Source organism: Malania oleifera, chromosome 5 (assembly GCF_029873635.1).
Source record: "Malania oleifera isolate guangnan ecotype guangnan chromosome 5, ASM2987363v1, whole genome shotgun sequence".
NCBI classification, from domain to species: Eukaryota; Viridiplantae; Streptophyta; class Magnoliopsida; order Santalales; family Ximeniaceae; genus Malania; species Malania oleifera.
The window spans coordinates 40,533,400-40,544,205 of NC_080421.1; the positions used below are offsets into that span (position 1 = coordinate 40,533,400).

Consider the following 10,806-nt stretch of genomic DNA (forward strand, 5'->3'; position numbering starts at 1 on the left):
CTGTATGTTAAACAAGAACAAAAATGCATTGCAATAGAACATATTTTTGTCTCCAAATTAGGCACAAGAAAACACAAAAAACATAAAAAGTAAAATAAAATAAAATAAATAGAAAGAACTTAGCATACTAGCACATGTAATTAATGAGAGAAAAAGTTTGCCTATTTGAATGCTAGTTATTAAAAATTGCATGCTAAATTTCAAGGAAATAAACCAACTTAAAATTGATTTTCTAAGCTTCAACAAAGGGAAAAGAGAGGAAACAATGCCAAAAAAAGGGCAAAAACCTATTTTAATCATTCACAGCCAGTTTAACACCGCAAGGGAATATCTGTAACTATGTCGATATAGTAATATAACAGACCATAAAGCCCATATTGTGATTCAAAAAAACCCCCAAGATATCACCCTGTAATGGTCTCAAAAACCACCAACCATTACCTAACAGCCATAGCTGTTACGCATTGATTTTTAAAATTATGGCTACAATAGAAATATTTTATTAAAAAAATTAGCAATGAATCACACATATGATAATGATAATGATGTTGTTCTTTTGCAAATAACAGCAAATCATTCTTTAGTATCATATGTTCTCAAAATATTTTACATGTACCCATGTGCAAGCAAACATTTACTTTGTTTAAGAATAATAACTTTTTTATATAGAAAAAGAAGACATATTCATTAAAAAGCAGAGACTCTACAAAGAGGGGAATAAGATATCCTTCTACAGGAAAAATAGAAACCAAAAGAGAGTAGAAAACAATCAAAAATAAAACAGCTTTCCAATCCCTATGAAGATACAAATCATTTCCCATAGCAGGGTACCAGAAAATACTCTTACTTGAGAAGGTACGAGCATTCCTTTCCAACCAAAATTCCCATAAAACAATATAGATCCAAGAAGTCCACAAAACTAAACCAGCTTCACTCTTCCCAAATCCTATTAAAGAGACATGTAATAAATCCTCCAAGGAACCAGACAAACCCAATACTCCCCTAAAAACACCAAACTTAATCCAAACCCCCAAGAGAAAGGGAAATGCAAAAAAATTGATGCAACACATATTCTAAGCTATCAAAACACAAGAAACAAACATCTAGATATAATGCCTTCACAAGCCTCCTACTTTGCAACAAATTGTTGGTGTTAACTCTATTAAATAAAAAAAAAAAAAAAACAATCAACCAAATAAAAACCTTTATCTTAGGGACTTCAGCTTTTCAGCTAAAAGGATGAAGGGCAAAGGATTCCAAGGATCCTATCACATGCTCAAAGAAAGATTTAAGAGAATAAACTCCTGAACAAACCCCACTATCACTCTCACTAGAGAGATGACAAGCCTCCAACAATACCAACAAAAAACAGAGTTTCTCCACCTCCCTACATTCAAAGGGCCAACAAAAGAGGAAATTCCACGAAGTAATAGACCCATTTGAAGTGAGAAAGGAAGTAATGACATTATTAAGTGCTATGTTTTAGAATAAAATTCATTTTTTTATTTTGTTTAATGCTAAATATTTTATTTAGGCTTTTGGCTTACTTTTCTTTCCTCAGTTAGGAATCGTGGCTTTATTAGGACTAAAACCTACATAAGCTGCATCCTGCACTATTTTTATTTTTATTAGAGTAAATTCAGTCATGGCAGGAAGAATGCTGGAGAGAAAATTAAATTCAATGGTCAAAAAATTAAGAGCACTAGCAGATCTCATTACAATCTATTTTGCAATCTGAACGAAAAAAAATTGAAGAAGATGAAATACATAGAGTAAACGCAGGTTCACTAAGATGGAGAAGTGCATTATGTGTGTTATGCAATCATAAGCTACCCTTAAAATTAAAAGAAAATTTACGACTACAAGACTAGCTATGCTATATGAATCAGAATGCTTGACAATTAAGAAACAACATATTCAGAAAATAAAGTTGCAGAAATGAGATAGCTAAGGTGGATGAGTGGTATAATGTTAAAAGATAAATCAAAGAAGCACGCTCTCCCTCTCTTCCGCCACCTCTCTTGTATCCCTCGGTTTCGTCCCATGTGTATGGCTAGGCATGGTTAAGTTGACAGAACCATACCCCTCAAACCATTAACCGAACTGAAATTTCAGCTTGCTCGAAAATGCAAACCGAAGCCAAACCATTTCAAACAGATAATTTTAGGCCTATATCCAACGGTTAATTGAAGTGAACCATTACATGCAATTTAGCATTCTTAATTCACTCCCAACTAATATTATTTCTCCTATTATAAATGACATGTAAATTGAAAATTCAAGCATTAATAAGAAGTGATATAAATTTACAAACTTTAAATTTAGCTTCCAACATAAGCTTAAAAACATCCACCCATAAATTGAACATAAACAAAATTCGTAATTCAAGTCTTTGTTTTCAGAAAATAACAAAAGGATAAACAATTCAAGTTCTAAATTTTTTAGTATATAACTATATAATGTATGTTTATATATTTATAAGTATCGATTCAGTTCGATTAATCGCAGTTTGAATGGACGGAACGAAAATCAAACTGGAAAAATAGTTAACCAATTTTTCAGTTCATTTCGATATGGATTTTCAATTTTCTAGCCCATCCTTACTTGTATGTGTTAGAACTTAGCTTCCATTTGCCAAAGGTGGCTCTCATCAAACTATCCAGATCAAGGGAAAATCCTTCAATCTCCATTTCAAGAGAGTAGGGAAGGATGGTCTTGTTTTGTTGTTTGAAAGAAACACTCTTTGTGATCGTTGGGTTAGTGTTTCTTTAGTGACAGCACAGTGGTTCGTCAATAGATTGTATTCAACATTAGGTCGGGTGTGACATTCTCTTGCAAAACAAGGTCTGGGAAGGTGGATTATTGGATGGTGGTTAGATTGGCGAGTAAGGGGAAGTTTTTGGAGTAAGGCTTGGGGCGGAATCAGAAAAGGTTCTCCATTTTCATCTCAGGTGGCGTTCATTATGAAGGCTGTCGAAATATGGCGAGAAATCTTTGTTGCCCATTGGTGCTGGATTCAATTAAGACTGCTGTAAAGTAACTGGAATTTCTGGTGCAGTACAGCAACCTTGATCTTGGAACAAATTGGTATTGCAAGGGAAAGAGCAACTTTTGGGTCCATTGCGAAGCTAATCTGCAACCAAATTCATTAGAAACTGACAAGCAACAATCAGATCGACAACAAGAAGAGGCTGGTTTATGGCCATCCACAGATACAGCTAAGGTTTCGCAGAGGCTGCCCAGGAGTTGAAGGTGTTCTGGGCCTGCGACTATCTCTATTGAGCTGGATTTTGGCCTATTGTTGGGCAATTTGGTTTCATCAAAGTTAGGCCTGCAATGGGCTCAAATATCAGCTCAGCTAGGTACAAGGCCAAATGTACTACAAAGTTAAAAGAGCCACTATCTCAGGCCCAATTATCTAAACACCGTCAAAGTTCTCAATCTTATTCTAAAAAGGATTCTCTGAAGCAGGCCCGATGTTCATCTTAGGCTGACAGGTAGGAACTAGTAGCATTCAGGCCCATGGTCCACCATCTGTTTCGCAGCTGGAGAAAAAGCAGACAGATATCTTCTCATCAGTGGAATGATAATTCTCTCCAAACAGCCTTAAGGACAAAAGAAGATGAAAGCTAGTTGTAAATCCATTGATTCTGGGAGATTGGTTTTCTTGGGACATCCCATGCAGAGGACAGAACTTTAAGTAGATCCTTAGTGGTGACAGTTGAAAAGGAGGTATTACAAAGAATTTAGAAGCTGGTGTGGAAAAGAATAATGGAAAATATGATGGGAAAATATATGACAAGAAGAGAAAGCACTATGATGAGATAGTGCCAAAGATCTTAAGGAAAGATTGAAAAGGGGAGTTGAGTATAGTGGAAGATGAGATCTATATACTACTAAGGAAATGAGATAAAGAGATTGGGGGGACATCTTGGATAATGATAGTGAGGACCTTAATGAGTTTGAATGATAGTGAGGACCTTAATGGGGGGTTACTTTTGGATGAGATTCAGGAACAATATGGATATGTTTCCGACACGGATGATGTATTCGGTCATTTATTGTACGCACATCCATCCCCATTGAAAGGATCGGAGGAGGTTTGTATTTTTGAGGATGATGGTTTGCTTAATAAACAAATGTAATAATGGAATTTTGCCTACACACATGGAGGAGATTCCTACAAAGGATTTAGAAGCTCAAGAATTAATGGATAACATGGATTTAAAATTGTCTAATCTTGGAGGAAATGAAGTGTCTCAATGGTGGGAAAAACAATGAGAAGAAGGGTCAAGGAATTAGCTAATTTGAAGTGCTTGGTGAACTATAACAGAAAGGGATTGACAAGAGGTTTTCTTGGTCAATTCTGTCTAGTTTTTATTTCATTTTTTTGTTTTCTTTCTTTTTTTTTTTTTTGGGCATCCTGTCCCTACTTAGATTGTAACTTCCCTTTTGTCTATCTAATACATCTTCTTTTTTATTTATCCAATAATAATAATAATAATGCGTGACAACGATCTTGATAATTTGGGCATAGCATCCATAGAATGTAAGCACAGGCGGCTGAGATGGTTTGGCAGCAAGAGGCAAAAAGAACTAGATATTACTACTCACAGTAGAAGTCGTACAGAGTAGACCTAAAATAACTTGGGATGAGATAGTAAGGATTTATCAGCCCTAAAAATTGTCAGAGGAAATTAAATTAGCAGAAAGTTTCACATAGCCGGCCCCACCTAGTGGGTCTTAAGGCTTGGTTCATTGTTTTTTTTTTTTGTTGTTGTTTGACTTCCTAGGAAATTTATCTCTTGGTTATCCTAAGGTAACCCCTCTTTCTTCTCCCTACATCTCTCCTTTCTCTCTCAACGTCTGCCCCATCATATGTCCATGTTCATGCATATAAATACATGTGTCTGCATATAAATTCTCATTGGTATTTAATTAGTAATTTAAGCTACTGTTCTGGAATTTGAGTCATTAGTAATATAAACATTCTAATTAATTCTTTAGTAAATCCTGAACAAGCACAGATTTCAAGTTGGGCAATATAATGATTACTCAACAAATAGAAAGCAATTATCATGTAGTGCAAGCGAAAATTACATCCACAACTTCAAGAAAGCAACAAACCAAAACTAAATGCAAGCCCATAATCTGGCCTTGGAAAACAGCAAAAGTGCCAGATCAATAGACAATTACTTCAACAACACTACATGGCAGATTTGAAAAAAATTAAGGCTTCACAGGTCATTGCACCAACGAACCATGATTGACCAAAGCACTGAGATATGGTGATTGTATACATCATATAGATCCAACATGCATATGAAAGGGGACATTTCTTTTCCCTATATGAATTGAGTAATGAATGATGTTGACAATATTTCAAATTAACTGGTACAATGGTCTTTCTGGACGAAAGGCTAGCACAGATTTCACGTTACCAAGGATTGATCTATCTCAGAAGATGATAATGAGACAACTCCAGCAAGCGCTTCAAGTGCTATTCCTGCACACACAATGAAATTCAAGCTTGATAATCTACTAAAAAAGATATGACTTACCTATGGCTAAGACATATCTTTAGCGACACAGAAGAAAAGCAAAAAAATGGCAAATATTAAACATGAGATTCGGCACACTAATTGAACAGCTTGGGTTAGTGGGCTCAGGAAAAAAATATTACCAGCTGCGTATGTGCTAGACTCAGGATTATTAGAATTATAACGCCACCTTCCATCACTTTGGCTGAGAGCCTGCCAATTGTTCAACATTGAGTCAGACATTCATAAGACATATTTTGCAAGGCATTGAATTGGTGTCAAAGAATGGAAATAAAAATTGAAGTAAATTTTGGATCGGGTCTGTTGCTGGATCTTGACCAATTAAAAAAAGTAATTAAGCCCACAAGATAGTGGGTTTCATCTAATATGGCAAGTTTTGTGAGGTACTAAAGGCCCACCACGGCCCTAGTCCCCAATCTAAAGAGTAATTCATAAATCCCAAATCAATACCAACCTTAATGGAACGAAAAATCCCATCAGCATCCCCAAAAAGCACGCTGCTTGAAGTCTGATCCTGCACAGAACAACAGAAAATGTTGAACCAAAAGCCTCAATCAAAATGAGATAAAGGATTTACAAAAAGATGAAACTATTAGCAGTCAAAGAAAATGCACGACGAATATAATTTACTTGAGGACCATTTGGAATCCGTTCTATGTTTCTGTTAGTGAAGAAACAGGGGGCCACAACAAATGTGCCTGCATTGTTTCCATTTCTGGTTTTCAGCTATTGGACAAGAGGCAAAAACTAGATTTGGTGGTCCCATTGCCATAGTATTTTAATATACTAAATTCAGTTTCATGAAATAAATTATTGTTTGCACAATTTTTAAAGAAAAATCAAAATAAATTTCCATGTAAATTTAAAATGAAATTAAATTAGAACAAAATAATTTCTAAGATTTTAAAACATGAAAATTTATTCAAAAAATATTTTCACCAGTTTTCAGCCTTCATACACAATATAATTCTTGAAATACTAAAAAGTGATTGAAAAAAATATTATCATTATGTAAAATAGTTTATAATTAATTTTTATTGCTATTAAAATATCTTTTAGTATGAATTCTTTTGCATTTTATTTATTCTAATAATATTTATTAATTTTTATTTGATCCAGGGTAAAAAGAAAAAAAAAGAAATAACCATTCATATAATTAGTTTTTTAATTTGTTTGAATTTTGGAAATATTAACTAGATAAACAATCAGTTTTTATGTTTCAAGTTACTGTTTTTGATTTTTAACTTCATTTTTTGCTTTCAAAATTTTTAACAAGGATACTGAATTGCCCCTAAGAGTCTCCCTAACAAAATTATAACACTAGAAATGTAATAAAGCAATTAAATATTACACTTTTTGAATCATTCATTGAAATCGAAAAAAGATAAGATTTGGAAATCATGAAATTTTCAGGTAATGCATGAAATTAAGAGAAAAGTCTTAGCAAATAATGAATCAAGGAGACCTTGGTATCCCAGTTATGGACTAACATGATAAGTATAAAATTTCCTACTGAGTAATATAACTCAAGAAATGAGCTTGCATTGGTCACAAATCATGGAAATTTTTTATTAACAAAAAAATACTTACACCTTAGAAATTGTTTATCTACTGCATGCAATTAACATAAAAATCAAGACAAAATGAAGAATGATGAAAAACTCAAGTTGGCTTCCCAAGTATTGACTACCTTGATAAGCACCAAACTTCCTACTGAGTAATAGAAATCAAGCAATGAGCTTGCATCATTCACAGCAGCTTGCAGTCTTGATTTGATTCCCTTTAAAAAGAAAATAAAAAAATAAGAATTAATGCAACACTGTTTTGGTATAATAGAATAAAAAATAAAAATAAAAAAACCAAACGACTTTTAACATGAAACATGATAGTGAAAACAGAAGCTTAAGAATACCTCAAGGACTCCCTCAATCACACATTTTAATATCCCATTAACTCTCAGTGCGAAAAACAAATCCTTCAGACTTGAAGATGAGGAACCAACAGCGAACGCCACAAGCTGACATGTGGATTCCGTTACATCAATCTTCTTTTCGATTCCCAAGATCTCAAATGTTCTTAGAGCCTCAAATGATTCCTCTAAGCTGATAATGATTAAATTAAAATCAAAAAACAAAAAATTTCCCTTAAATTAATGTCATTCAAATGATGTCTTAAATAACGATGAATCCAAAAACTCTAAAAAATCATCTCTTTTCTTTCCCTGTGTTTCACATCGTCAAAAGCAATACTGATTCGTGTGATTAAAATGAAATAGAATTAACAAATGCAATAATTAACAGTAAAACTGTACAACATTGACGTAAATGACAATAATTTAAATGACAGCAAGGTCAAACACTTTGGCCTTCAACTGATCGCGAAGATGAAATCAAACATCCTAACAGGCGCCTAGTAAATTATGCTGGTCGCAGAGATATGAAAAGCGAGGATGCTAAACAGAGTTTATTAACCTTCCAAAAGCTCCCTCGCTTGGTGCAAAAAGCTCCAAAGCAGCAGATCGGTGAGAGTCCGAAATCGGATGGAAGATCGAAGCCCCGCAGGTGGACAGCGTCAGAATCAAAACCAGAAATCCTACTAGGTTTCTGGCCATTTTCCTGCGTCAAACCAGATTGAGTTCATACAAAGCTATCGATGCACAGAGGAGAGACAGAGACAGCGACAGCAACAGAGACAGAGAGAGAATTGAGAGATGAGCAGGCTCTAGGGTTTGGATCGAAGCGAAAATCGTACCTCGGTGAAGAGTTCACTGCAAGAGAGAGAGTGAGAGTCCGGGGGCCGCCGGAAGACAATGGCGGAAGAGGAGACTTGGGTGCGGTGAAAGTCCGAGGTTGTAGAATCTCTAATTTGTACATAGATTTGCGTCATTATATCGAGTTTGTCCTCTGCGACGTGTAATCTGACAGATGGCACGTGGCTATTGGTGAATCCAGTAGGAGCCCTTGCTTTGCATTGCGCATATTCTGGCCTCATGTCGCGTTACGAGTTAGGAGCGACGTTTTAAAAATAATAATGTCCATATTTATAGATTTAGGTAATATTTAAGATTATGAATTTTGAAGACTTAAATTTTAAATGTGTGTGGATTTAAAAGAAATTTGATATAATTTTAAAATATTTTTTATTTAAATCCCCACAAATCTAAATTTATGATTAAAATTTTACACTCCTACACATAAGATTATGATCTATTTAGGTAGATTTGCATTTGGGGAACCTAATTCTCAAATAAATAATTTGAAATCATAAAGTGCGTTTTGATTTGAATTTCAAATGAAATTCATTATGTACTAAATGTACATCACTAAATGTAAACCAGTAGTTGAAATTAAAAAATCTGAACACGTGAATTTCATTGCATCCTCATTTTCCCTAATTAGGAGACCTTACTCCAATACCTAATCTCATTCCTCTTTCCCTCTTTCTCGTATTCAACCTTTACCAAGTGTCACGGAGAATACCTAATCCATCTCTCAATTGTCTCTATCTTCTTCTTCCTCTACTTCCTTTTTTTCTTCTTCTTAGGAGGTCTTACGAAATTCATTATCTTTCTCATCGACTACGTATTGAATGACCTCCTCTCTACCTCTCATTTGTGTGACTTTGAATCACCGTGTGCATATTTTCCTATATTTTTGTTTTGGAATCCTCCAACATAATACTTATCATCATGAAAGCAGTGAACTTCTTTGAATTTATAATTTGATATGACAAATTAATAGTTTAATTGATTTAATTATCATTATGCGATTCATTTGCAGCAAATTTGCCTAAAATGAAAATTTGCACTATTGTTATCGATGTGTTTAGTTCCCTTGAATTTTTGTCATATCTATGCATATGTTATTGTATCATGCCCTTGCAAGAGAAATTTTTTTAAAAAAAAAAAAAGATACAACCCACATTTTCAAAGTAGGTTCTAAGAAAAAAATTTTATTTACAACTTTTATACAGCATTTGAGAACATGAATTTCAAATCTTAAATTTGGATGGATTTGGACAAATTTCAATTCAATTTTGTATTTATATCTTATCCAAATCCAATATAACTCCAAATTCAAGATCTCTCTAAACATGGATTAGAAAACTTAATTTCATTTTACTTGAGACTTGGTTTGTACATTTAAAAAAATATTTTTTTTCTACTTGTCACTAAATATACTCTTTATAGTTCTACATAAGAACTATAATTAGTTATACAAATGTGTTGAAATTTTCTTGTATATACATCAGCAACACTTTTTAATTATGTTTAAATTAGAGAGTCTACAATTAAATGATATTCGCTTTTCTTAGATCAATTTATAGGTAGAATTTTGTGATATCATGCTCCTAGTAGTAATTTTTATCTTATTAATGTAGATACTCTATTTTTACCCTAACCAAATAGAACAAGGGGTCCCCTCTTATTTTTTTCACTATTATTATTATTACCTTATTTTTATTATTATTTTCATTATTACTTTCTTATAATTATTTTTATTTATTATTATTTATTACCAGTAGTATTATTAGTATTACTTTACTATTATTATTTTAGATATATTTATTATTATTATTATTATTATCACTATTATTATTATTATTATTATTATTATTTTATTATTATCATTATTTTTAGTATTTTTTACTATTACTATTAGTATTATTATTATTATTTTATAGATAGTATCTTTATTATTATTTATTATTAGTAGTATTATTATTATTATTACCTTATTGATCCTTATATTATTATTATTATAATTATTATTATTATTATTACTATTTTCACTATTACCATAATAGTAAAAGCAGAAAAAGAAAAGAAAAAGAAAAATAAAAATAAAATCAAAAAGAAAGTTTTTTTTTTAGGGTTTACAGAATTTTTTTTTTTTTTATATAAGGGGGGCACAGCCAAGCCAAAGAGGGGCGGGATAGACCAAAGAAAAAAGAAACCTTACCTTGCAGTCTCGTGCTGCGGCAATGGAGTCGTCGGCGTTTGCGCAGTCAACTAGATGAAACCAATCGAGTAGCGATTTCTTATCCGATCAATAAGAAACTTTACGAGGTCTTTTCTAACCCTTTCATCTTAATTGTCACCGTTCAGATGCTTCTTTTGAGTTTTCCCCCTTTTGTGTTAATTTCTTGCACAGCCGTATCACCGCCGCAGCAGTGGAGTCATCGGCATCTGCGCATTCAACTGGACGAAGCCAATCGAGCAGCGATTTCTTATCCGATCAATGTG

At 33.2% G+C, this 10,806-nt stretch overlaps 1 protein-coding gene across 1 annotated transcript in view; it reads right to left on the reverse strand.

Moving 5' to 3' along the window:
- The window catches only part of LOC131154848 (dolichyl-diphosphooligosaccharide--protein glycosyltransferase subunit 2), a 44,736-nt gene extending 36,319 nt beyond the window's left edge, over positions 1-8,417 (reverse strand). Inside the window, exons 1-7 of the mRNA XM_058107636.1 lie at positions 8,313-8,417; positions 8,033-8,176; positions 7,474-7,663; positions 7,252-7,341; positions 6,016-6,075; positions 5,684-5,753; positions 5,442-5,506 (exon numbers count right to left, since the gene is read on the reverse strand). Of these exons, the coding sequence (XP_057963619.1) occupies positions 5,442-5,506; positions 5,684-5,753; positions 6,016-6,075; positions 7,252-7,341; positions 7,474-7,663; positions 8,033-8,172 (615 nt within the window). The 5' untranslated portion in view covers positions 8,173-8,176; positions 8,313-8,417. The remainder of the gene's footprint in view (positions 1-5,441; positions 5,507-5,683; positions 5,754-6,015; positions 6,076-7,251; positions 7,342-7,473; positions 7,664-8,032; positions 8,177-8,312) is intronic.
- Between the last annotated feature and the right edge of the window lie 2,389 nt (positions 8,418-10,806).